Source organism: Sapajus apella, unplaced genomic scaffold, assembly GCF_009761245.1.
Source record: "Sapajus apella isolate SASKATOON/1434 unplaced genomic scaffold, GSC_monkey_1.0 scaffold45, whole genome shotgun sequence".
NCBI classification, from domain to species: domain Eukaryota; kingdom Metazoa; phylum Chordata; class Mammalia; order Primates; family Cebidae; genus Sapajus; species Sapajus apella.
Window position 1 is genome coordinate 9,778,262 of NW_022436985.1, and position 27,712 is coordinate 9,805,973.

Sequence of the window (27,712 nt, forward strand, 5' to 3'; positions counted from 1 at the left end):
TTTCTTTCTTTCTTTCTTTCTTTCTTTCTTTCTTTCTTTCTTTCTTTCTTTCTTTCTTTTTTTTTTTTTTGCAGTGGTGCTTTCTCAGCTCACTGCAACCCCCACCTCCCAGGTTCAAGTGATTCTTGTGCCTCAGCCTCCCTAGTAGCTGGGATTGTAGTCACAAGCCAAGGCACCTGGCTAATTTTTGTGTTTTTAGTAGAGTTGGGGTTTTGCCATGTTGGCCAGGCTGGTCTCGAACTCCTGGGCTCAAGCGATTTACTGGCCTTGGCCTTCTGAAGTGCTGGGATTACAGGTGTGAGCCCCTTTACTGCACCTGGCCCTGGACCTCTGAATTTAGTATGTGGGGAAGCAATCATTGCTAATGTGGATTCCATCATTCTGGCATTCCCTAGGTGAACTCAGACAGCAGAACACACCTGGGCTTTTGGCATTTCTTTTCTTTGGCCTATATTTAGATTTTTGATGAAGTACTGTTAAGCACCAGAGCATACCAATAGCTATTTCAGGTCTCATGAATTACGATAGATAAGGACCAAGCACTAGTGTAAAATGTCCTGCAAATCCAAGGTTGGCTTGGAATGTTTTCTTTTCTTTTAGCCAGGAGACAAAGAATTGTTGAAATATTGTGAGATAGGCTAGGCACAGATTACAAGCTCATGCTTGTAATCCCGGCACTTTGGGAGGCCAAGACTAGTGGATCACTTGGGGCCAGGAGTCCGGGACCAGCCTAGTCAACATGGTGAAACCTTGTCTCTACTAAAAATACAAAAATTAGCTGGGTGTGATGGTGCATGCTTGTAATCCTAGCTACTTGGGAGGCTGAGGCAGGAAAATCACTTGAACTCGGAAGGCAGAGGTAGCAGTGAGCCAAGATAGTGTTATTGCACTCCAGCCTGGGTGACAGAGGGAGACCCTGTCTCAAAAAAAAAAATTGTGCGATTGAATATATAAAAAGAAAGGATAAAATTGGTGTGGGGAGAAGAGAGAAACAAAGTTAGGGAGAAGTCATTAGATTCTGTCTTCTCTAGCCTCACCTCCCTCACCCTCTGAAAGTGAGCCCTTTTTATTTTCCAAGACCATCAAGTTTGTGTTTTTGGGTTCCCTTCTTTCGTAGGTTATCACTGTGAGGCCTATAATAATCCTGCAGACTTCTTCTTGGATGTCATTAATGGAGATTCCACTGCTGTGGTATTAAACAGAGAAGAAGACTTCAAAGGTATATGAATCTGTTATAGTCCCAGATTTTTGTCTAATTGAATTGGCTGAAGTTTAGCAATGTGGTGGCTAATTAAAATGCAGCTTTGTGAATTTCTATTAATGCAGTCTTCTGATACTAGTCAACACAAATATTTTGTTGTGTGTGAGTGCTGTTGGTGTTTTGATTTAATTTATAAATGAGAATTTATATGGTGTTGTCAGTTCTAAGAGGAGTTACCATTTTAAAAAACACTAATTGTTTATATAGTGTTTTTAAAATAAGAAACTTGGCAATGTATACATTTGCATATAATAGGAAGCAACGAACAGATTTTTTTGTTGTTGCATTTTTGAGACAGAGTCTAGCTCTTGTCACCCAGGCTGGAGTGCAATGGCATGATCTCAGCTCACTGCAACCTCTGCCTCCTGGAGTGTGATTCTCCTGCCTCAGCCTCCCATGTAACTAGAATTGCAGGCCTGCGCCACCACACCCAGTTAATTTTTGTATATTCAGTAGAGACGGGGTTTCACCATGTTGGCCAGGCTGGTCTTGAACTCTTGACCTCAAGTGATCCTCCCTCCTCAGTCTTCCAAAGTACTGGGATTACAGGCGTGAGCCACTGCACCTGGCCACAACCATAATTTTATATTAAGAATTAGAACTATGTGATAAGAAGTCTATTTTAAAATAATTAAGGTCAAATAGGAAAATGTCAGTAGGTTTGCTGTATTCATAAGACTGTGGCAGTAGACAGGCTAGTGCACTGTTCTTTTTTTCTTTTCCTCTTTTTAAATTTATTTTTAATTTATTACTTTATTTATTTTTACAGAGACAGAGTTTCATTTTGTTGCTCAGGCTGGTCTTGAATTCTGGGCCTCGCATGATCCTCCTGCCTTTGCCTTCCAAAATACTGGGATTACAGGAGTGAGACACTGTGCCTGGCCTGTTATATTTTTCTAATGACAGAGCTAATAATTATTTATTTCTATTTTTTCTTTCTAAAGCTTTAGAATGAAGGTGTTAGGGAAGAATCCAAGAAAAGGGTCACAGAAAAATGGGCTTAATTAGTTGTTATCTTGTTCATGTTTCCTTTTTATCCACTGATTGCAAAGCCACGGAGATCCTGCCTTCCAAGCGGGATAAGCCACTCATAGAAAAATTAGCTGAGATTTATGTCAACTCCTCCTTCTACAAAGAGACAAAAGCTGAATTAGATCAACTCTCAAGGGGTGAGAAGAAGAAGACCACAGTCTTCAAGGAGGCCACCTATACCACCTCCTTCTGTCATCAACTCAGATGGGTTTCCAAGCGTTCATTCAAAAACTTGCTGGGTAATCCCCAGGCCTCTATAGCTCAGGTAACCAGCAGATTCTTTTGAAATAGTCAAATGGGAACAACATGGTTCTGTTATCATCTGCTTCAGGATATGCTTATCTTCAACCCACCCTTGCAGTTTTTTGTTCATCTTCACAAATAACTAGAAACAGCAGAACAAATACATAGAAACAGTCAGCAGAACAATGAAGCACAATTAAGTTTTACTTTTGGAAAGCTGTTTTTTTTTTTTTTAAACAGTCCCACTCTTGCCCAGGCTAGAGTGCAGTGGCATGAACTCAGCTCACTGCAGCCCTGACCTACCCAGGCTCAAGTCATCCTCCCACCTTAGCTTCCTGAATAGCTGGGAATACAGGCATGTCCCACTTTGCCTAGCTAATTTTTGTGTTTTGTGTAGAGACAGGGTTTCACCTTGTTGCCCAGGCTGGTCTTGAACTTATGGGCTCAAGTGATTCTCCTGCCTCAGTCTCCTAAAGTGCTAGGATTATAGGAGTGAGACACCATACCCGGCCAGCTGGTTTTTAATGGTTTCTTAGACTACCTAACTCAGAATTCTTGTTGATTTAGACAAGCTGTAATGAATAATCTTAGTAGAAAAATATTTTTATTTGGAAAACATGAAGAAAATGTCAGCTATGTTTGGGGTTTTCTGGTAGCTGTTCACTTCCATTCACTGATTCATTCAACACGATCTCGTGGGGCATGTGCTGTACTTTAGGGATGTGAATACAGTAGTGAACAAAATGGGCAAAAATAAAACTCTGCTCATGGAGCTAATTTTCTGATGAGGACAGGAATGATAAATAATAAAGAAATTGAATATATAGCATGTTAGATAGTAGAGGAACTATGGGGAAAGTTTAAGCAGAGAAGGAGCAGAGAAAGGGGAGGAAGAGAGAGAAGTAAGGAGAAGAAGGTCGATTTGCAGTTGGAATCAGGTGGTCAGGGAAACCTTCACCTACTGTCACGGAATACACCTGAAGAGGGCATGGGCCAGCCTCTCCAAGGGAAGAGCTTGTGTGCAAAGTGGTAGTCCCTATCATTGACCTTGACCTTCCTTAACAGGTGATACAAAGGTAGTAATCAAATTTGAGTTCACAAAAGATTAACTTTCCGTTAATCAAAATGAGACAATGTTTCTTTATTCCTTGGTTGGCTCTGTGGTAGTTGGTGATTATTACTCCTTATGGTTTTTGTTATTCTTTTCTTTAAATTTTTTATTTTTTAGAGACAGGGTCTTATTCTCTTGCTCATATTGGAGTGCCGTGGTGCAATCATAGCTCACTGCATTCCCAAACTGTTGGATCAAGCAATCTTCACACTTCAGCCATGTTAGTAGCTGGGGTTACAGGCATGCACCACAACACCTGGCTGATTTTTAAATGTTTTGGAGAGGCAGGGTCTCACTGTGTTGTCCAGGCTGGTCTGGAACTCCTGGACTCAAGCGATTCTCCTGCCTTGGCCTCCTGAAGTGCTGAGATCGTAGGTGTGAGCCACCATGCCTGGCCTTTTCTGTTATTCTTAACCCCTTTGTCACCCAGAACATTAGTACTCCCAATTAGTTGGTCCGTTCTTCAAAGAAATCAATTTAGCTTGTTATTTTGGGGCTGTTATTTTTGTTAACAATATTGAGTTTCTGTTCAGTAGTAAAAAAATGGCACATTGTTGGCTCTAGTAAAATATTACTGACATTTAAACTTGTGCATTGTAATTTCCGTCCTTAAATGTATATATAAATGTATCTAAGAGCTTGTATCCCTAGTTGAGCCATACTGCTAATTGCTCCAAATGTTTTTGGTACTTATAATTTTGTGTTTCTGTGAGAACGTCGGCACTTTTATATATCATTTAAGGGTAAAATTTTATTCTTTGAGTGTAGATTTGATATCATTTGGAAATCAGTCTGGTAGGATCAACATGGGTTACTTTTTGTCAACAGTGAAATGAATTGCTCTTTTAGTGTGATGTATGCATTGGACTTTTCTTACTCGGAAAATAACTTGAATTATCTTGCTTCAAAAAGTGGTTTATAAATGTCTTGTCCAAATCACCTACATGGTAATTCTGGAGAAGACATAATTAGAACACAGAGCTATTTGTCACACACTAAGATTCTGCATGTTGTGAAACTAGGCTTCCTTCCAATGCGGAGTGCCTGTAGGTTTAGCTTCCCTGCCTCATTAGTGAACTCACTTTCACAAAAGGAATTCCAGCCATGTTCAGAGCAGTGGCAGTCTCATAGATTAAGAATAGAACCTTGTATCTCCCTGAGCATCTGCTTAGCAGGACAAGTTTTGTTTAGAATTGTAAAAAAAACTGGAATATTAGCTTAGGGCAGGAGTAGGCAAACATTTTTCTTTTTTGTAAAGGACCAGGTAGTAAATATTTTAGGCTTTGCAGACCAAGTGTCTTTGTCTCAGGTAGTCAGCTCTGCCATTTTAGTGTGAAAGCAGCCGTAGCTAATAACATAAATAAATAAACATGGCAGCATTCCAATAAAATGTTATACATGGGCACTGAAATTTGAACTTCATATAAATTTTATATTGCAAGAAATATCATTCTCCTTGACTTTTTATTCAACCATTAATAAAATGAGCTAGGTGTGGTGGTGCATGTCTATAGTACTAGCTACTCAGGGGGTTGAGGTGGGAGGATTGCTTGAACCTAGAAGTTTGAGGCTGCAGTGAACTATGATTATAGCCCTGCACTCCAGTCTGAGTGCCAGAGTGAGAACTTGCCTCTAAAAAAAAAACAATAAAAAATAAAGTAAAAAATCATTCTTAGCTCATGGGTGAATGAATAAAGATAGGTGGCTGGCCCTATTTGACCTGTGGGCTATACCTTAATGATTACTGACTTAGGGTTTGCAATTTTGTATGTTGTTTTAATTCTGAGTTCTTGAAATTTGAGGTGTTAAAATGTTTTATGGCTCTCTGCTGATAAATCTTATATCTGTTGCTTTACAGCTGTACTTTGACTTTAACTAGTTATTTCTTTACATGATTCAAACTCGGCCTCTGATAGTACATCTTCCAAAGCTTGTATTTGGAAAAATCTTGCAATGAATGGATTATCTATGTGAGAAGATTTCATGTTCACTTAATGTTCCAAGGGTTTCCTGAACAGATCAACTTGGAAGTAGATGGGGTCTGTGCATTCCATTGTGCATTGTTAAGTTTGCCTGTTTGTTTTCTTTTCTTTAATGCCAGAGAGAATAACACAAACACACCTTATGAAAGCATGCCAAGGTTACAAGATTGATTTTGTCAATATGTTTGAAAGCTGACTTTGAAAACACTTTTAAAACTTTGAAATTTTTAGGAAACATCTTAATCATAATACTCAGTGTTAGTATAAGATAACAAGTTTGAAAGCAAACTTGACAAAGCATGTGGAATGTCTAGTTTGAAAAGCCTGAGCCTGGCATGGTGGCTCATGTAATCCCAGTACTTTGGAAGGCCAAGGTGGGAGGATCACCTGAGGTCAGGAGTTCGAGACCACCCTGGCCAGCATGATGAAACCCCGCCTCCACTAAAAATACAAAAATTGGCCAGGGATGGTGGTGCACGCCTGTGATCCCAGCACTCGGAAGGCAGGAGAATTGCTTGAACCTGGGAGGTGGAGGTTGCTGTGAGCCGAGATTGCGTCATTGCACTCCAGCCTTGGTGACAGAGCGAGACTCTGTCTCAAAAAAAAAAAAGAGACAATACTGAATTGAATACTCTTAAAAGTTTTACTATGTGAAAATATAGACTCTTGTATACACATGTATGCATGTTGATATAGTCATTTGCACTTATTTTGGAAGCTCAATCTGTTAAAGTATATTATGAGATTAATGAAAATATGCCAGCATAATGGATTTCCCCCCAGAATTTCTAAGTGAATTTTAAAAGACATAAGTAGAAACATTGAAGTAATATTCTTTCCAGACTAGGTTCTTCACAAACGAGTTATCGCAGATCATGGTCCTGTTTTCACAGTTTGGTTTGCTTCATGCTAAAAGTGTCCATTACTTTAAATCTTGATACCACTGGACTGTTGCAGTATTGAGATTTTCTTTTAACTTTAATGATTTAAAGATATGGTGGGATTTTTTTTTTTTAGATTACCATTTCTTATTTTTTAATTATTTATTTATCAATTTATTTTTTAAGACAGAGTCTCGCGCTGTTGCCCAGGCTGGAGTGGAGTAGTGCGATCTCAGTTCACTGTGACCCCCACCTCTAGGGTTCAAGCGATTCTTGTGCCTCAGCCTCCTGAGTAACTGGGACTACAAGGCGTATACCACCATGCCTACCTAATTTATTTTGTGTATTTTTTTTTTTTTTAGTAGAGACAGAGTCTCACCATGTTGCCCAGGTTGGTCTCAAACTCCTGGGCTCAAGCAATCTGACCTCCTCAGCCTCCCAAAATGCTAGGATTACAGGCATGAGCCACCAAGCCCAGAAAGAAAAAAAATTTGTTGTTTTTTAATATGTAACTCATGAGTAAATATAAGTAGGATTTCCTCAAATAAAGTATAACATAACTCTTAACCCTTTGCTTATTGAAGTGTCCTTAGGAAAACTTTTATCCTAGAAGCAAGAGTGTCGTTTGTCCAGGTGCCTTAGGAGCCATAGACATAGATTGAGTGGTGAAGACAGGTGAGAATGGCAAAGAATTGGCAGCTTAGGTCTGCAGCATTGGCTGTAGGCCTCATTGGCTGAAGCGGTGAGGAAGCAGTGACAGGAGATGGGTCGTGGAAGCAAACAGAGTGTGCACAGAGAAAGCTGGCTGAATGCTTTGGTGACAGTGACAATGCACTTTTCCAGTGCAGGCATGGACTCCCTAGAGGTTGGATAAGCAGGCTCCATTTCACCCCTATTTCCTTATTGTGCAAAATTCCATTGTTAGAATTTTTTAAATGTTTGCTTTTAAATTTTTATTTATTTTTAATGTTAAGAGGAAAGATATCCTGTTTTCACTTTAATTTCTTGAAACATAAAATGATGCATATTTATTGGCACAAAGTTCGAGAGTTCAGTTCAGGGTCAAAACTCTTAGTCACCTGGACGTTGCTTTGCTGTGTACTTGCATTGCTCTGCTATGCAGTGTGGTAATTACGAGCCCAGTAACCTGAAGCAGATCCTGAACTGGCTGCTGGGTGTTGCAATGAAAGGAAGCCCCCAGCTTTCCAGTCGTGTGCTTTGTGTCCTAGCACTCTCCCCAAACCACAGATAACTTAATTTAGGAAGCAGTCTAAATAATGTTCACTGTTTTATTTTCTCCCAGGGACATTGGCTAAGCCATTGAGTGTTTATGTTAATAGAGAGATCTGATTATGTAACCATATATATTATAATAATAAATGGTGTGTATAAGTTTTTACCTCTAATTGAAACTCTTTTCTTTTTTATTTGCATTTTGCTTTTTGAAAAGATCATTGTCACAGCCATACTGGGACTGGTTATAGGCGCCATTTACTTTGGGCTAAAAAATGATTCTACTGGAATCCAGAATAGGTAAGTAAATTTGGATCTTGATTTTAAGAAAATGCTATTACTTTCTTCAAGCTTATGAAAATCCATTAAGAATTTGAATTTAAGATAAGTAAAGTAACTATCTTAAATTCCTACCCACTTTTATTGAGGGTAGGATGAGTCAGTAAATTGAAAGCTGAATGGAAGAGTTAATTGTCTGTTTTGGACTCACACACACACACACACACACACATATATGTGTATAGGGAGTGGTAAAATACAGAGAAAATGAAATTTACCTTTTTATTTTGTTTTTTAAGATAGGGTCTTATCTTGGCTGGGTGTGGTGGCTCATGCCTGTAATCCCAACACTCTGGGAGGCCAAGATGGGTAGATCACCTGAGTTCAGGAGTTTGAGGCCAGCCTGGCCAATGTGGGGAAACTAAAAATACAAAAATTAGCTGGGCATGGTGGTGGGCACTGTAGTTCCAGCTACTTGGGAGGCTGAGGCAAGAAAATTGCTTGAACCTGGGAGGCAGAGATTGCAGTAAGCTGAGATCATACCACTGCACTCCAGCCTAGGCAACAGAGCAAGACTCTGTTTTGAAAAAAAAAAAAAAAAAGAGTAAAGATAAGATCTTTCTTTATTGCCCAGGCTGTTCTCACACCCTTGGCCTCAAGCATCCTCTGCCCTAGTCTCCCAAAGTGCTGGAATTATAGGCATGAACTACTGCACCTAGCCAGCCTTTTCTGTTATCATTATTATTATTATTATTTTGAGACAGGGTCTCGCTCTGTCACCCAGGCTGGAGTGAAGTGGTGTGATCTTAGCTCACTGCAGCCTCCACCTCCCCAGTTCAAGCCATTTTCCCATATCTCCCTCCCAAATAGCTGGGACTACAGGCATGCACCACCATGCCTGGCTAATTTTTTAATTTTTTGGTAAAGACCAAGTTTCACCATGTTGGCCAGGCTGGTCTTGAATTCCAGACCTCAAGTGATCTGACCACTTTGGCCTCCCAAAGTGCTGGGATTACAGGCATGAGCCACTGCACCCAGCCTGTGAGGAGACTTTTTAACGGCTGTGTTGTGTGCTGAACGTAAACACTCAGGAATGTCCAGCCCTCAGAGTTCTAGTTATTGCATGTGTGGAGAACACTTGTGCAAGACACTGTGCTCGGGCTAGTCTCAGGTTACCTCCCAGTGCTTTAGAGGGGGTGGATGGTATCCCCATTTTACTACTGAGGAAAGTTGAAGATGCTTATATTCAGTCTATTTTGATGTCTGGAAAAGACTGATTATTTTTGAAAGAATAAGCATAAAAGTTAATTCTTCACTCAAGTAAAATAAATTCTTTTGTATGGAATCAGATAGTGTGACTCTACAAGGAGACTATTATTAAGCAGCAGTTTACCAGAGTGATGTCATTGTTCATGTTTTTACTTTCCCTGAGGGCTGAGGTATCTGGATCATTTCCAGACTTGCTAGTAATTGATGATTATTTCCGTGTAGATGGCATTTCTTAACCCAGCACAGACTATATCACAGGATCTAGAGGCTATGGGCCTTTTATATTGTGCAGCAGGAAGCATTTGGAAAGGACACGGAGTAATCTGTCCTCAACTGGAACTTTAAAGAGGACTGGAAATCTGGCCATTAAAACTCTTGGTAGAAAAATCCAGAGAAATAAGGAAAAGCTTTAAGTGTTTCTTCCAATGTTTTCTGGAGAAATAGTGCATTAATATTATTTAATTTGTTTGTTTTTGAAACAGAATCTCACTCTATTGCCCAGGCTGGTATGCAATAGTGCATTCATAGCTCACTGCAGCTTCGAACTCCTGGGCTCATAATTTGTATTTTTGCTTAAATTTGCTATCATTTTTTTAAGTTGTTGGGTACATCTGCAGGATGTGCAGGCTTGTTACATAGGTAAAAGTGTGCTGTGATAGTTTGCTAAACCTATCAATCTATCACCTTGGTGTTTAGCCCAGCATGCATTAACTATTTTTCCTGATGTTCTTACTTCCCCTTTCATTTTTTATAAAAGCATTTGGACTATGTTAAACTGGCCTGTGTATATAGTTTAATCCCTCCTGGGATGATTTGTAATTTATTGACTAGGAAAAAGTGTTTCAGTGTCATCTCTGGAAGCAGGTTCTCAAAGGTTTGTTCAGGGGTGAATATTAGTACTTCATCATTTAAAACTGCTCAGAGGTCGGTGGTTTAGTTCTCTTCTTTGGGGATGAATTTTCCAAGAGAGGCAAGCACTCTCTTACCTGTGTAACTGAGAAACTGGGTTTTAATCATATGTAGAGTTATGAGCATCTTTGAATTAATAGCTACCTCTGGAATAACTGCTTTACAAGTTGTGGTGATAGCTAAACAAATTAGCGTATATAAAGGGAAAAGATAGACTTTAAAAATAGTATTCAGGTTCAGTAATCTCACTTCTAGGTATTTACCCCAAAGATGTGAAATCTGTTTGTTGAAGAAATTTCTGCACCCTCGTATTTATAGCAGCATTGTTCACAATAGTCAAGATACAGAATCAGCCTAAGTGTCTGATTTGCTAAAGAAAATGTGATGTATGTACACAGTGGAAACTGAAAGAAATTTTGTCATATTATTGTAATGACATGGATGGAATTGGAGAATATTATGCCAAGTGAAATAAGCCAAATACAGAAAGCTAAGCACAGAAATGTTACATAATCTCACTTAATGTGGAATCTGAAACAATGGAACTGAAAGAGACAGTAGAGTCGTGGTTGCCAGGAGCTGGAGGGGTGTGGGGAATGGAGAGATGATGGTCAAAGGGTACGAAACCTCAATTACCCAGGACAAATAAGAATTTTTCTTTGGAGATACATTGTACAGTGTGGTGAACACCGCAAATAATAACGCAAATTTCAGAATTGCTAAAATTTAAAATACTTTTACCATAAAAAATAAATATTTGAGGTAATGGATACGTTAATTAGCTTGATTTAATTATTTCACACTTTGATTTATAAATCATATCACTTGGTACCCAACAAATATATACAACTATAATGTGCCAATTTATAATTTTAAAAAATCAAAATAAAACATATTCAGACCAATAAGTAGACATGACAGGTGTGGATTACCTCCTTGAAAAAATTAGAATGAATTAACTTCCTTAATAAGAAAAAACTATTTAAAATAAATCATCTTAGGATTTAGAAGGAGTCTTTTCATTGTCTGCTTTTTCAGAATCATTATGAACATTGCTGTACTGTTAGATAGATGGAAGATGGCAAATTGCACTGAATCTTTGCTATGTTCCATGTTCCGAAATTAGCTTTTAACTTGATATAAAGTTTATTTGTGTACAGAAGGTTAGATAACTGCATGTCTACCAGGCCTGGATATTTTTCATTCATTTCAATTGCTATATATATACTTTTAAAACTGTTCTGGCTGGGCACAGTACCTTACACTTGTAACTGCAGCCCTTTAGGAGGCTGAGGTGGGAGGGTCACTTGAGCCCAGGAATTCAACTCAGCTGCAGTGAATGAGTTTATGATCACAGTTTATGATCACACTAAAGCCTGGGTGACAGAGTGTGACTCTCTCTCTAAAAATAAAATAAAACAAACAAAAAAACCCTAGCCTGTTCCCTTGGATCTTTGTTCTTTAGATATCTATGGACTCTTTCTTTTAATGTAATCTTGTTGTTCTCTCGGGTTTACATTTTAAAAAATGTTCTCTTGTTTTTACGCCATTTAAGTGATGTATCACCTCGTTTTCAGTTTCAACTCACACTCTCACTATCAATTATACCATTTTGTTATGGTGTTTCAGGGATGTTGGCATGCTTTCATAATATTCATATTTGTATCAAAGTGTAGATTAACTTAGCATTTTTCTTTTTAAATCTCGATTACTTCACTGAGAAATACGCATTAATAGTATTCCTTTCCATTACAATACATAAGTTAGATTTTTCTTAATCAGTAAGCATCACTTGGTTTCCTCTGAGCACTCTGGACACCTCAAAGAGGGCTGGCTGTCTTAGCATGTTGAGGATAATGTCATGGTCCTGCTGATGGTGGTGTGGTGCATGTAGATTATGCATATAGTAAGGAATTGATTGAGAGTCCCTTCACTGTCTTTCATTTTGCTTCTACATGTCTTACATTCTTTGTTCAACTTTAAAATCATATTTAGCTTGCCACTTCTCTGTTCGTACATTAGGAATGGTACTTGGCATTTTTGTTAGTTAAAATGATGTGTTGACCTGGCTGCCATACCAAAATACCATAGGCCAAGTGACTTAAACAACCGAATTCTCTCAGTTCTGGTCTGAAAGTCTGAGATCAGGATGCCAGCATTGCTGGGTTCTGGTGAGGGCCTCTTCCTGGCTCGCAGACTTGCCTTCTTGCTGTTCCTTATGTGGCAGAGCAAGAGCTCTGCTTTCTCTTCCTATTAGGACGTTATTCCATTGCACTCTCTACCTCCCACCCTGTGACCTCATCTGAACCTAATTACCTCCCAAAGGGCCCATCTTCAAATACCATCACATTTGGGGGTGGGGCTTCAACATATGAATTTTGGTGGGGGGAGAGGCAATTCAGCTCACAACAATCCAAGACTGTGAATTTCAAAATGAGCTCTAATATGTAGTCCCAGGGGAGAGGCCTGATGGAGTTCATGCCTCCCTCTGTTTCAACCGGAACAGTTTCTCATTTTTTCCTGCCTAACTCTGTATACCATCATTTGTGGAAAGAGTTCTGTGGGTAGAAAATCTATCTAAGAATGCTGAGTTGACTGCGGTGCTTTTGTTCCCTTTTCGTGGCAGAGCCGGGGTTCTCTTCTTCCTGACGACCAACCAGTGTTTCAGCAGCGTGTCGGCTGTGGAACTATTTGTGGTAGAGAAGAAGCTCTTCATGTGAGTAGGTCTTTGCTCTGGGAACAGGGCTGTCCAGCAGCAGGGGCTATTGGTTAGACTGATAACATCTGGAATTGGGGCCAAGGATGGGATCCTAAGGATTACCAGTACTTTTTAAAATGTACTTTTAAATTGATGAATAAAAGTTGTACATATTGATCATGTACAACGTGATGTTTTGAAAATAGGTATAGAGGTTACCAATATTAACTGAGAAGAAGGAGCCAGAGGTGGGGAAGAAAATGCTGAGCCCTTGGGACCTGGTATCCAGAGAAAATAGTTTTTCTAGATTTGGGTATGGCCAGAAAATCCAAATGCTGCAGAGAGCAAGCAATAAAGGGACTGAAAAGTATCTTTTGTTTTTAGTAAATGCTGATGACCTTCACAAGAAAAGTTTGAGGGGCTAGGGATTAAGCAGCAACTTAGAAGTGGGGAGATTAAATTGACAAAGAATGTGACCATGCTTAGCCCTCAGTGGACCAGGGGAGTGGCACAAGCCGGAAGGCATTCTTACAGTAAAGAGCAGCCTGGCTTAATTTCTTCTATTTCCCTTTTTCTTTTCTTTTCTTTTTTTTTTTTTTTTTTGAGACAGCGTTTTGTTTTGTTGCCCAGGCTGGAGTGCAGAGACATGATCATGGCTCATTGAAGCTTTGACCTGCAGGGCTGATGCAGTCTTCCCACCTCAGCCTTCTAAGTAACTAGCATGCCTGGCCTCCTTTATTTATTTATTTTTGTTGAAACAGTCTCGCTCTGTTGCCAGGCGGAGTGCAATGGTGCAATCCCAGCTCACTGTAACCTCCTCCGTCTCCTGGGTTCAAGCAATTCTCTTGCCTCGGCCTCCCAAGTAGCTAGGATTATAGGTGCCTGCCACCACAGCCAGCTAATTTTTTGTATATTTGGTAGAGATGGGTTTTCGCCATGTTGGCCAGGCTGGTCTCAAATTCCTGACTTCAGGTGATCTGTCCACGCTTGGCCCCCCAGAGTGCTGGGATTAGAGGTGTGAGCCACTGCACCCAGCCACTTGGCTATTTTATTTTATTTTTTTAATGTTTGTAGAGACAAGGTCTCTCTATGTTTCCCACGCTGGGTATTTTTCAAGGATCTATCCAATTTGCCCAAATTTACACGTCATGTATAGGAATTATTAGAAAGGGAAAGAATGCAGGAGGTGGAAGGGTTTGGAATTGTGGGAGAAAGATGTCAGGAAGAGGAAAGATTACAGTTTGATAGTTGACAGGGATGTATGGCTGGAAGACATGGTCATTGAAAAAAGTAGCCTTTTTCTTTTTTCTAACTTGAGAGTGGAAGAAGTAAGAAGAGTTTAGTGATCTGAAGCTGCACTGTGGGACTTAGAGAATAACAAGCCGCCTTCCTAATCAGAAATAGGGAAAATAAAAGCCTCTTTTCCTACCAAAATCAGCTACTGTTCTTCAAGGAAAGCCAGTGTCAAAGAAGGAAAAGAAGCATTCTTTGAAGAGAGGGAGGGTATGTGAAATCTGTTTCCCTGGACTGAGTGTTCAGGAGCTAGAAAGAGCAACAATAGGAGGGTGTTGTCTCATGAGAAGAGGGGCTGTGCACAGAGCTTCATGGGATGCTGTCCCAGCGAGGCTGGCACCCGAGGTGTTCATGGGCATGCATGGTGGGTCTAGCCCTGAGGATGCGGGAAGCTGGCTTGTTTGACCCTTGCTATCAGCAGAAGTCTATAGCAGGCAGTCTAGCCTGCCCTGTGTCTACTTAAACTAATCTGGGATGTATGATATGTATTTTTGTTCTATAGACATGAATATATCAGTGGATACTACAGAGTATCATCTTATTTCTTTGGAAAACTGTTATCCGATTTAATACCCATGAGGATGTTACCAAGTATTATATTTACCTGTATAGTGTACTTCATGTTAGGTAAGTAACAAGACAAAAAAGGACATGTCTTTAATCTTGCCTGTGAGGTGAAGTCAATTGCACCTTGCAAGCACGTTTTTGGTTTTCAAAACTATAAGCCAGGCCATGAGACAAGGAAGCATCTGTCTGTCTATTTGCCCTCTCTGAAATAGCTGTTTGCTCTCAGCTATTTTTGTCAAGACTGTTTCCCAATTGAACTTTTTTGTTAGTTTGCTTTGTTTTGTTTTTTTGAGACAGGGTCTTGCTCTGTCACCCAGGCTGGAGTGCAGGGTGATCATGTCTCACTATAGCCTCAACCACCTGGGCTCCAGAGATCCTCCTACCTCAGCCTCTGAGTAGCTAGGACTACAGGCACACATAAAGATGGAGTTTTTGGTATAGATGGGGTCTCACTGTGTTGCCCAGGCTGGTCTTATACTCCCGGCCTCAAGTAGTCCTCCCACCTCAACCTCCCAAAGTGCTGGGATTACAGGAATGAGCTGATGTGCCCAGCCTAAACTTTTAAAACTACTTATAAAACTATACTGAGAGATACTTATGTTATACACAAACATGGAAAGAAATTATAAAACTTTGAGACTATGATGGAGAAGCTGTTATGTATTGCCTATCTACATTTTCTATCTCTCTCCCTCTGTCTCTGTCTCTCTCTATATATATATGTATATTTATATATACACCATCTATATTTACATATTATATATACACATACACACATACTTAGAGATGTATAGAATGATTAAATATATATATTTAATCTCTTAGAGATAAATAGAATGATTAAATATATATATATGAATTTATTTAATATATATTCCCCATCGCTGCCTCTTTAATGAGAGAAAGACAGTGACTTTTGGGACTTATTAATTTAATAAAAATACTTGTTTGAGAGATGAGATTCATTTGTGCACTATGCTCAGGCTTCAGTCCACGCTCCTTGCATCAGATTTCCATATATTTCACTGATACACATACGCACACACAACCCCCAGAAATAATCTATTTTTGACAGTACTGCAAGATAAGAACTACCAATTGAACTTAAACCTTCCATTTGACAAATAATAGGTGTGTTCTAAACAATCAGGGATAGGGTCTGGATCTCCAGACTCCTGATAAGTGTTCTTGTGGCTGTTTCAAATCTTCAGATTTTATTACCTGTAGCATTAGCTCACTACAGTTCAGAAAGCAGTTTATGAAACTTAATTTAGTCCTGTTTCAATCCAGAGTGATGTGGTGATCTGTCTAGGGAGGCTGGGTTTTGAAGGCTCCCTCTCCTTCCCCTAGATATGATAACCACGGCGAGGTCATGCCATCCCAATCATCCTAGTCTCTTGACTCACGCAGTTACAGCACACAATAAGTACTGTGGGGATGAACGGGCAAATGAATGTGAGATTGATGAGTTTCCTGTGAAAAGAGAAGGCAGTTAAATTTTGGCCAGTTGTACTGCCTGTAGCTCTTCATCGCAGGAACTCAGAAATTGTTCCTAATTATACGTAATGGCGCATAGGTGTTATAAGCACCAGTGCTTATGTAGTTGGTATAAAAAGGGAAACTATGAGAACTTTATGCAGTTACATAGAAGAAAACAACATTGGAGACCCAGGGTGGTTAGAGAGTGGATGACTTTTTTTCATTCTAATATTAATTTCTCAAAATATTATAGTGTTAAATTTGCACAATAAGCAATCCCAAACATACGGGGACCTAGAAAGTTGGGTTAACTTCTTCTTTTCTTTCTAAGGATTGAAACCAAAGGCAGATGCCTTCTTCATCATGATATTTACCCTTATGATGGTGGCTTATTCGGCCAGTTCCATGGCGCTGGCCATAGCAGCAGGTCAGAGTGTGGTTTCCATAGCAACACTTCTCATGACCATCTGTTTTGTGTTTATGATGGTGAGTCTGAACCGTGTGTCTCTAAGAAGGAATTGTTTTTTCCTTTATTTCCTCCTGCACATTCACTTGTCATATAAAACCTATTTTAAGGATTCTGTAAATGGAACTCTGCTTTAAGGCCACCTACTGAAATAGTTTATGTTAGAGAATATATGAACTTTCTTCTGCCCTTATCCAAACTTTTTTGTTACTATTCTAATGTAGTTCCAATAATTTTAGTTAATATGTTGTTACTAATGAGCTTTTAAAAGGTATTTCTTGGTGACATATTATGAAACCTTAATAAATTGGAATTTCAAAAACCAGAAAACATTTGACTGGCAGATTGCCATGAGAATGACAGATTACTTGCCTGACTTTCATTCTGGTGATAGAGAACTGCTGGCTTATTATTTTTATTTTTGTACATTTTGATTTCTGTTTTAAAGTTTCCACATACAGCATTGAACTGGTAGCTTGTTTACCCACCAGCAGAGATGGTCTGGTTGGATTTATAATACTGTTCTCCAAGGCACACATTAAGCCTTATAAGAATCAGAACCGTGTATGGTATGAGTAGTGTATCTTGGCTCCCTCTTGTATTTGGAAAAGGAATGTTTTAAAAATATTGAAAAATTCCAGAGTTCCCACACTACTAAGTACCTCCTTTCTGGGTTTCGTTCCTGACATTCAATATGTTTCTGCTTATCTTTTTTTTTAAATGGTTACTTAATCCTAATCTTACATGCCCCTAAATTTTGCACATAGGTAAATCAACAGGTGAATGAAACCAGTTACATTTTTTCCCCTTCAGCATCAAATACACAGAAACTTGTCCCATCTGCTAGAGTAGGTGTAAATGTCTTTAAATGAAAATAATTAGCACGAACTCTTGCCAGAGTTTAATTCTTCCATTTCTGGATATGAAAACTACCAATGTAAACGTTAATGAGGAAGTGATAAGACTTGTTTATTTTTCCCATACTATCACCCAACAAATACAACTGTTTGATTTATTGTTTAAAGATTTCTACACAGAAGTTTAAAAAATAGTCATAAGACCGTATTTTACTCAGAGATGTGTTATATACTAAGCCTTGGGTCAGGTCAAGTCTGAATATATATAGTCAGCCTAGTGACATCATCACTGTTACACATATACCAGTATGCTTGAGGTGGCTGCAATTAGTTCTCTTGTCAATTTGCAGCAGGTCTTCCTGGCATCTCCATTGTGCTATTGCTGTTTGGCAGCTTTAAATGATAGCATCGATCCTGTTTGTATTCTACCTCTTGCCACATTATGCTCTGTATCAGTTCTAGGCTTTGGGTTATCTTAAGCCTGCTTTCTGAACCTCACATCCTTGTAAAAGTCACGTGGATATAGACTGCAAAACTTTGTAAATAGCAAATGTTATAGTTTGAAGTACGGAGGGCATATGATGCTCAGGACTGATCTGGTATAGATTTTTCCAAAGCCAGGTGTATTGGTGAGCACACATAGTGGTTGTGTCATTAGAATAGTCAGTGCTTCTTGACCTTCCATCGTGTGTGGCTACAAAGAAAGTTGAGTACATCGTCTTGACAATTGAGGATCTTCCAATTAAATGGAATATATAATATATATTCGATATTTTGTTCCTCCTTTAAAACCATAAACAACCTTAGCTATATAGAGATGTGTACACACAGAGGAGAATAATTTTTAGCGAGTGTTTAAAGTGAGTGGAATGAACTTCAAGAAAGAGTTGGTTTTAAAAGAAATACTTAGAAAGTGGTAGGGACTTGAAGAGAGTATTCTCTATAATTCTGCATGAAATTACTCAAGCAGTCCTGACTCATAGAACTTGCTTTTTGTAGATTTTTTCAGGTTTGTTGGTAAATCTCACAACCATTGCATCTTGGCTCTCATGGCTTCAGTACTTCAGCATTCCTCGATATGGATTTACGGTAAGTCTTCCTTGTCTGTCTTTGTGACTGCGTTCCCAAGCTAGGAACAATGGAAATAAAGCTTCCCCATTTTTGGCCATGGGCTATGAAAGTCTCCCATCCAGAAACTCCCTTTTAGAAGCAAGGAATGAGAATTTCTTGTTGGCCTTGGTTAACACAAGGCCAGGGAGTCATTTGCTACTTTCCTCAGTCATCCTTTAAAGGGCTGAAGAGTAGGGAGATACCTCCTAGTAAAGGAGAAAGATAGGCTATTTGATGAAAAATATATTTTTGCATTTCAGTTCAATAAGGAAATAAATGAGAGGATGGGAGAAGTTTATAATGAAAGGAAAATTAGAAGAACAAAGACCATATAATAAGCATTGTCGTATTGGCTTTTGCAAGCTCATTAACTCCAAAGTAAACTATCTGTTTAACCAAGCTTCTAGCTTCCAAGAATTACAACTGTTTTTAATGAAAACAATAAGAACAAAAAGCTGTTACTGTAAATTAACAATACTCATTGAGCACCACGGTATCATTTTTTCCCCCATTTGTTTATTTTATTGCATTTTAGGTTTTGGGGTACATGTGAAGAACATGCAAGATTGTTGCATAGGTACACACGTGGCAGTGTGATTTGCTGCCTTCCTCCCCATCACCTACATCTGGCATCTCTCCCCTTGCTATTCTCACTCATAGGCGGGTGTTGAACAATGAGAACACATGGACACAGGGAGGGGAGCACTACACATGGTATCATTTTAATTAGAGTGTTTATGGGGTTATAAAATTGGGAGAGAAGAAGGAAGGAGCTATGGTGTAATATAGCTAGAGGTCTCCCTCTTTGGCCAAATGCTTTACTTCTTTTGTATTGGAAGCCAAAATCCCAACCCTAGGCTTCCTGATGGCCAGGGAAAATAACTTTAGTTGCTTTGGTGAGACAAAGACTGTGAATATGTTTTTTGAAATAACAATAAAGATTAAACTCAGAGGGCATGATTGTGATAACTCTTTGGAAACTTCTTGAAATTTAAAACTGTTTACCTTGCCTGGCTTCCACTTGTGTTATAGGCTTTACAGCATAATGAATTTTTGGGACAAAACTTCTGCCCAGGATTCAACACAACATCGAACAGTACTTGTGAATATGCAATGTAAGTTTGTGTTCAGTGTCATATGGGTTTGCTTACTATTATGGTGTGATATAGAAAGGCCACACTGTTCTGGGCTTAGATCTGTGTGAGTTCTTCCAGGGCGCTGAACTTTTCCGAGCCTACGTTTTCTCATCCATAAAGTGAGTTGTGCACAAATGCACAAGAACATGTGGCACAAATCCTTAGTGTTCGGCTGCAGTCTAAGACTTGTCTTTAACATGCAGCAACGTTTCTTATGTTTGTTTCTTGTTTGTTTTGGGTCTTTTAAAAGACCCTTTGGATGTTTCGATTATGGGTTTGAGTACTTAGGTTTCAGAGCATTTGAGATTGAAGTGAGGTGCTTTGATATTTTATCAAGGGCTTACGGTCCCTGAACTGTACGGATTATATGAAATCTGTGGGTCCATGAACTCATGGATACCTCTGAGCCCAACCCATGGACAATGGTAAGAATGAAATAGGCAGCAATAGCACAAAGAAAGTGAACATTTCCCTGCCAAGATCCTGGCACTGTTTCATGCATTTTGAAGACATCATGAAATCAAAGGCTGCTTAGTCATGTGGTGTTGTTGTTGTTGTTGTTGTTAAATTAACTCGGAATACTCCCTATCAAATGATTTAGCCCCTAAAAAAATAAGAAACACTTGAGTAAGTTGAGAAGGAAACGCTGTTTTTACGTAACGTTAAAACAGAGTCTAATAACACTAGATAATATTGTTTTAAGAATTTGGTAACACTTTCCTTTTCTGTGATTGCTAATGGTTTGATTTTGATACATAAATTAATGAGAGAAAAGAGAATGATATTATCTTAAATCTCCCAAACGTTCAAGTAGAATATAAATAATTCTTAACAATAGAACAAATTATTCTTTTGAATTATTCATAGGAAATCCTCTATACAGAGAGGTTTTCTTTATTCTGCCCCTATCTTTTGACTTGATTGGGGTGGTCAGGATGAAATGGATGAGAAAAGTGGGACCAGATAAGTAGGAGCCACCATGGGCTTCATGGTAATGGAAGATGAGGCTTCATCCTCAGAAGACAAAGGAAGAAGCTACTTGTGTAGTAAAAGAGAGGCTATGTATGTTTTTGGAATTGCTGAATTCCCAAGAGTTGCACAAAAATGGTATCAAGCAGTAATTGTGGCTGTCCAAGGTATTTTTAGTACCAGGTGCTTTCCTAACCTGCAGACAGGAGTTCACCCTGCTCTACTCTACTCTAGCTGCCACTTACGGCTTCAACCTAATAGCTGAGTCTGCTGGGAATATCTTGTAGCTCATCACAGTGTTGATGTATGAACTGGCAGAACGTGACTTGTGCAGGAAGCCCTTGCATACCTTTTTTCCTGGTTTTGGAATTCTTAGCCTGTGTTGTTTTTTATGGCTGTTTGTAAGGGTAAGGAGTACTGTAAGAGCTTTGATCATCTTAGTGAGGGTCAGAAGTGTCATCTGTTTAAGCTGATGTTTTCTCTATCAGGGACAAGGGAAATATTATTTGATAAATCTTTCTACCCTTTGGAGAGAGCAGCATTACAGATTTGGAAACCAATGAATTTGAGTAGGCTAAAAACTTGGTGATTCAAAGTATGACTCTGTAAACCTGGTCAAGTTCCTTAAACCTTAGTCCCCTCATCTTTTAAGTGTGTACAATGTCTGTCACATTGGACTGTTTTAGGAATTAACTAAGTTAAGTTCATGTTGCCTGTTAGTGTTTGGCAAAATTGTAAGCGCACAATGACTGTTAGCTATGACATCTGAAGGGATAATTATTAAAGGCATGGTTAACTTTTAGGCTCCTTTAAGGAACAGTGGATATATTGAGTAAAATCTGACTGGTGCTAGAAGTTATATTCTTTTTCTGTTGAATTTCAGATGTACTGGCGAAGAATATTTGACCAACCAGGGCATCGATCTCTCACCCTGGGGCTTGTGGAAGAATCACGTGGCCTTGGCTTGTATGATTGTTATTTTCCTCACAATTGCCTACATAAAATTGTTATTTCTTAAAAAATATTCTTAAATTTCCCTTAACTCACTATGATTTATCCTCACATATAAAAGAAGCACCTTGATTTAAGTGTTCAATCAGGTTTTTTTGTTGTCTTCTGTTCCCTTGCCATCACACTGTTGCTCAGCAACAATTTTTTTGTTCCAATATTTATTTTTTATTCTGAAAATACTTACAAACTCATACTCAAACAAACACAATCCATAATTTTCTTACACCACATATTCAAAGAAAAATATGTAAGAAATTTAAAAAAGTATTTATTCAGGACTCAGATATGTGTAAATTTCATTTATATTCTATATAATTTTAATTATAACCAAAATGATCCTGTAGTCAATAACAATTTAATTGTACATTTTAAAATAACTAAGACTGTAGAATTGAATTGATTGTAATAAAAAAATAAATTCTAGAGGTGATGGATATCTCATTTAACCTAATGTGATTATTATATATTGTATGCCTCTATCAGAATATGTATTTATAACATACGTACATATATAACAGAAATATTACTGTTTCAAACAGAAACATTCATAGAAATCATAACAAACTGAATTATACATGAAAGAACGTAAGATACCATGTATTGCATATTAGTTCATCTCGTCAAGACAGTAACCATGGGGAAGATATCTAGTCTAACTTATTAACCTAGAAAAAGGAGAATTGAATTCTGGAAACTCCTGACAAGTTACTGCTATCTCTGGCATTTGTCTCTTCATCTTTAAAATGAATGGGTAGGTTAGGAGCCCTTCAGTCTCAATACTTTATGATGCTATGGTTTGCCATTATTTAATAAATGACAAATGTATTAATGCTATCCTGGAAATGTAAAATCAAAAATATGTTGGGAAAAAAAGAGTCTTTCTTATAGGGTAAAAAAGCCACTGTGATAGAAAAAAAAAAATCTTTGTGATAAACATATTAAAATGAATAGAACTTACAGATATTTCTCTCTAGTGGTATAATATCTCAGGAATCCTGGCTGAGGGTTTTGAACTGTAGGTAGAGTAGAAGGCCAGGAGTCTGGTAATAGAGTTCTTGTGCCACTTCTGGAACATTCTAGCTCTGAAAGGTCACATAACCTTCTTGGGGTAGTTCAGTGGTTTGTAATCCAGGTGTGCATCAGAATCATCAGAGGAATTTTGCTAAAATACTAAAGTCTGGCCTCTGCCTACTTGCAGTGCGTAAGTATCTCCAGATCTACTTTCGTAAAAGAATCTGACCACTTCTGGAATTGGTAATTTCCAAGATCCTTTCCAAAATTTTACTCAGGATTTAATAACTGTTACATCTGTCCCTGCATAGGTTTTTTTTCTTCCCTATGTATATACCTCATTTCTATATCTTCTCTTAATTCTAACCTTCATCTATAATAGGGGCATGTTTTAATTTTTTTTTAATTGAAGGATAATGTACCAAAAAGTACAGTTCAGTGAATTAAAATGAATTCATATGCGCAACCACCAATCCAAGTCAAGAAATAGAAGATTGTAGCACACAAAAGCCCACTCAGTCACTCTCCCAGTCACTACTTCCTTCCTTCTCCCTGGGTTATTTTTGAAATGACACTTGCTGTATTCACCTCTGTTGCTGTTATCAGAACATCACTACAGCCAAGTGTTCTGTTTCTGTGTGCATAGGTTGATACTTAATTCTCTCCCCACTTTTTAATAAACTTTTAATTTGGAAATAACTTTAGATTGACAGAAAATTTGCAAATGTGGTGAGGAAAGTTCCTGTCTACCCTTTGCCCAGCTTCCCTTACTGTTAATATTTTATATTGCAAGGTGTATTTGTCAAAGCTAAGAAATTAACATTGGTACAATACTGTTAATTAAACCGTACACAATATTCAGATTTCACCACTTTTCCACTAATATTCTTTCGTTGTTCTGGGATTCAATTCAGGAAACCACATTGCATCTAGCCCTCTTTTTAAAAAGTAATTAATTTTCAACACTTACAGGAATTGAATGATCTGGGGCATCACTGGAGTGTAGACACCCTGAAACTGGTCATCTTGAAATTCATGTAGTTTGTCAGTGGGTGCCCTGCCATTCTGTCACATCAACTTGGGAACATGGCATTATACTTTTATCTTTGAACTTTTTTCTTTTTGGATGACATTCGATTAATACATCTTCTTGTAATGCATTATCTTTTTTCTTGGTTATGTCATCATAAAGATTAATCAGTTTCCCTGTTCTTGGTACAATTCCTACTTTTCACGTAACTATGCCTTATAATTCCCTAGGTATACCCTTCCCTCATTTCACAGAGAGAAATATGTATCTTTACTTTTTACGCAAAATATACTTCAGAAGAAACAAAACAGCCCGAAATTATTAATAACTACTTTTTAAATGAGAATTTAATTATATCCTATTTTATTTATCCTCTTTTTATATTAAAATTGCCTTTGTATACTTTTGTTGAGGTAAGAACTACATAACATAAAATTTACCATCTTAACCATTTTAAAATTAAGGAACATTTTTTAAAGTGCAGTTTATTTTCTTATAAAGTAGAAATTTACTTAAGGATATAGATATCCATATGTTATATATACCCTATTTATGTTTTTATATCATATATTTTATATATATCCTATATATGACTTATATCTTATATATCCTTAAGTAAATTTCTACTTTATAAGACAATAAACCACACTTTTTTTTTTTTTGAGAGATGGGGTCCTGCTCTGTCACCCAGGCTGGAGTGCAATGGTGCAATCTTGGCTGACTACAACTTCTGCCTCCCGGGTTCAAGCCATTCTCCTGCCTCAGCCTCCCGAGTAGCTGGGATTACAGGCGTACACCACCACACCCAGCTAATATTTGTATTTTTAGTAGAGACAGAGTTTCACCATGTTGGTCAGCTGGTCTCGAACCCTTGACCTTGTGATCCGCCTGCCTTGGCCTCCCAAAGTGCTGGGATTACAGGTGTGAGCCACTACTCTTGGCTAGTAAACCACACTTTAAAACATCTTCCTTAATTTTAAAATGGTTAAGATGGTAAATTTTATGTTATGAGCTTATTTTATGTTATATATATATGCTTTTGATTTTATTTTCTTAGATGTCAGACTAATCTATAATGGAGACAAATTAATGTGGTTTAACATAAAAGAAACCTCACTTCAATGAATATAAGTGGCTCTTTTACTGATTATACTATAAATGTATACTATCTATACTGTTTTGCATTCCTTAATGGCAATATATAATGTTTTATGATGCCTGACTGCACTGTCTAAAGAACTTTTCTTTTGGATGCCGCAGTAGGATTACAAAAGTTCATTGGCTTGACAACACCTTCAGGTCATTGCAGTATTTTTAAAACTTTTTTGACTGGTATTCAAATTTCTTGTGGTGCAATCTGAAAGATATTTCTGAAATACGATTTGAGTAAATCTATCTTATAGGTCTATCAATATAATAAAGCAAATATGCAGTCAAGAAATACATGTTTTCAAAGTTATATAGTTATATCCATCTCTTTAATTATTTTGAGTGTCCTGGTTTGATAATGTATATGCTTATGCTGGGAATATTGCTCTCCCTACCTCACATGGAGATCCAAACGACTAAGTAATTCTAAGAGTATTACTCTATTACTCTTTTTTACACTTCATGTTTTTTGTTTCCATAGAACCTTTCATTCCCCAAATTCCTGAAGGCATCTGTAAAATGAGAGTTTTTTCTACCTTTAAAGTTCTGTGAATGCATGGTTATTTACATTAAATTGTTTATTTTTCAACTAACTTCAAGAAGAGCAGCCAGCCAAGTTAACTTTTTCAAGGTCCACTAAATTTTTCAGTGCAACCCTATAATTTAATTACTTTGATTTATTACAAAAATTTGAATCTTCTGTCATGCAGATTCAGACTCAAAGTTGCTAAGATCAAGAAGGGGAGGGTGGTCTTTTGTTAGAGAATTCACCTTTCCACTTGTGCTTCTGGTTGGTCTTGCGGATTTTTTTTTTTTTAAGATTTTGTTTTGGTTGACGGAGGCAGGACGGAAGGGAGTTCATCATTCTTGTAAACCAGGGGTTGACAAACTTTCTGAGAAGGGCCTGATACTTTCTCTCTTGGGGTTTGTTTGTTTTTTGCTATTTGCCTCTTTTAAAAAAACAACTTTATAAAAAACTTAAAAAACATTTTTTAGCAATGTCATAACTCTTCTTAGCTGGAGGGCTGTACAACTGGCCCAGAGGCCATCGCTGGCAGAGATGCTTCCTGTAGACCGTTGTTTCTGCTTCATGTAAGACCGTATTCATATGCTGATAAACCAAAGTTCTAAGAAATTTGTTGTAATTTTAATTTTCAAGATATTATATTGAAATCCTGTTTCTGCTTAATAGAGCAAACACAATGCTTCCTGATACTTCATTCTCTCCCCTACCTCTCTGCCCTGCTTCAACAAAAGGCAAAAAAGGGGTGTTTTCACATCTGGCATTAGTTTCAAGGTTGCCCTGGGTACACTCAACCCTGTGTGGTAGCAGTTTGTGTGGTAAGAGGGGTAAGAGAGTCTGTTATCAGTTGAGATGAGACGTTCTGGCCTCAGGGCTTGTGGAGAACTTGTTATTTTTTTTCATTCTGTTCAGGAATTTTTTTTTTTTTTTTTTTAGCAATAAAACCATAAAATAGTAAAGCTATAGTGGCAATAAGACTATTCATATTAAATGATGCATAAGATCTTTAAGGAATTTTAAGACACAGGATGTGATGGAGGAAGATCTGAATAAAGGGCGCATTGTCATGTTTCTGATGTTGTAAAGATGTTAATTCTCCTTAAACCAATTTATTCAACACAATTCAAACTAAATTTCAATGAGACTTTTACCTATTTTTCCTCTCAGGAACCATCAAACTTGTTTTAACATCTATATGGAAAAAAAAAATTCACAAAAATCGCTTAGTCAAGTTTGCAAAACAAAAAATAAACCCAGAGAGGCATCACCTCACCACATCTGAAGACATACTACAAAGACATAGTCTTAGAAATCATTTGCAGGAACGATAATAGATCAGTGAAGCAGGATAAAGAGTTCAAAAACAGGCACATATATACATGAATCTGAAATATATTGATGACATCATGAGCTACTAAGGAAAAATGACTTATTTAATAGAGTGTTGATAAAACTGGCTCATTATGTGGACAAAAAGACTTGCAGACCTTTTGTACAAATTTAAAACATATTAAATGTGAAAGGTAAAGGCATATGTTTAATAAATAAAAATTTTGTGACCTTATAAAGGTCTCTCTAAGACCTCCAAAACACATTGATGAATTTTTCTATGTAAAAAGGAAGGAGACATTGACAAAGTTATCAGGTCGATGAGAGCCATTAACAGGGTCCAAACTGATAAGGGATTAATATTTAAACCATTTAAGGAACTTGTACCAAACAATAAAAAAGGGTGACTCAGCAGAAAAATAGGCAATAAACAAAAACATGTTTGTTTCCCATTAGATCAAATTGTAGGATTTTAAAGGTTTGATAGGTAATTTACAAAGAGAGAAACCCCAATAAGTCATGATTAGATGAGGGGATGGATGTTCAACTTTATTAGGAATCCAAGAGATGCAAAATAAAATGAAGTCTCACTTTTAAAACATTCAATTTAGCACAGATTGAGAAGCTAGATGGTACCAGTGCTGGTGAAAGTATGGCTAAATCCAGTTTTCTCATGTATGTAGTGGCATTGCAGGCTGGTGCCGTCATTCTGGAGGGAGACCTGATGTTTCTGGGTAGAGTATATGCCTGGGATTCAGCACTCCAACTCCTGTTACATACCCACTGAGAAACTGATGAAAAGTCAATAAGGGAAGTTACAAAGATTCTTTTTTTTTAATTTTTGAGACAGAGTCTCACTCTGATACCCAGGCTGGAGTGGAGTG

General features: G+C 37.9%; 1 protein-coding gene across 2 annotated transcripts in view; it reads left to right on the forward strand.

The window, feature by feature from the left end:
• Positions 1-22,651, forward strand: part of ABCG2 (ATP binding cassette subfamily G member 2 (Junior blood group)) — a 123,542-nt gene extending 100,891 nt beyond the window's left edge. The window contains exons 8-16 of one of the 2 annotated variants that reach the window (XM_032239654.1): positions 1,118-1,219; positions 2,314-2,558; positions 7,961-8,043; positions 12,827-12,916; positions 14,694-14,818; positions 16,569-16,723; positions 18,560-18,649; positions 19,703-19,785; positions 21,659-21,871. In XM_032239654.1, coding sequence (XP_032095545.1) covers positions 1,118-1,219; positions 2,314-2,558; positions 7,961-8,043; positions 12,827-12,916; positions 14,694-14,818; positions 16,569-16,723; positions 18,560-18,649; positions 19,703-19,785; positions 21,659-21,806 — 1,121 coding nt within the window. In that variant the 3' untranslated portion in view covers positions 21,807-21,871. Of the gene's footprint in view, positions 1-1,117; positions 1,220-2,313; positions 2,559-7,960; positions 8,044-12,826; positions 12,917-14,693; positions 14,819-16,568; positions 16,724-18,559; positions 18,650-19,702; positions 19,786-21,658 lie in introns of both variants that reach the window. The other variant, XM_032239652.1, reaches the window with a different exon arrangement.
• Positions 22,652-27,712: the final 5,061 nt, after the last annotated feature.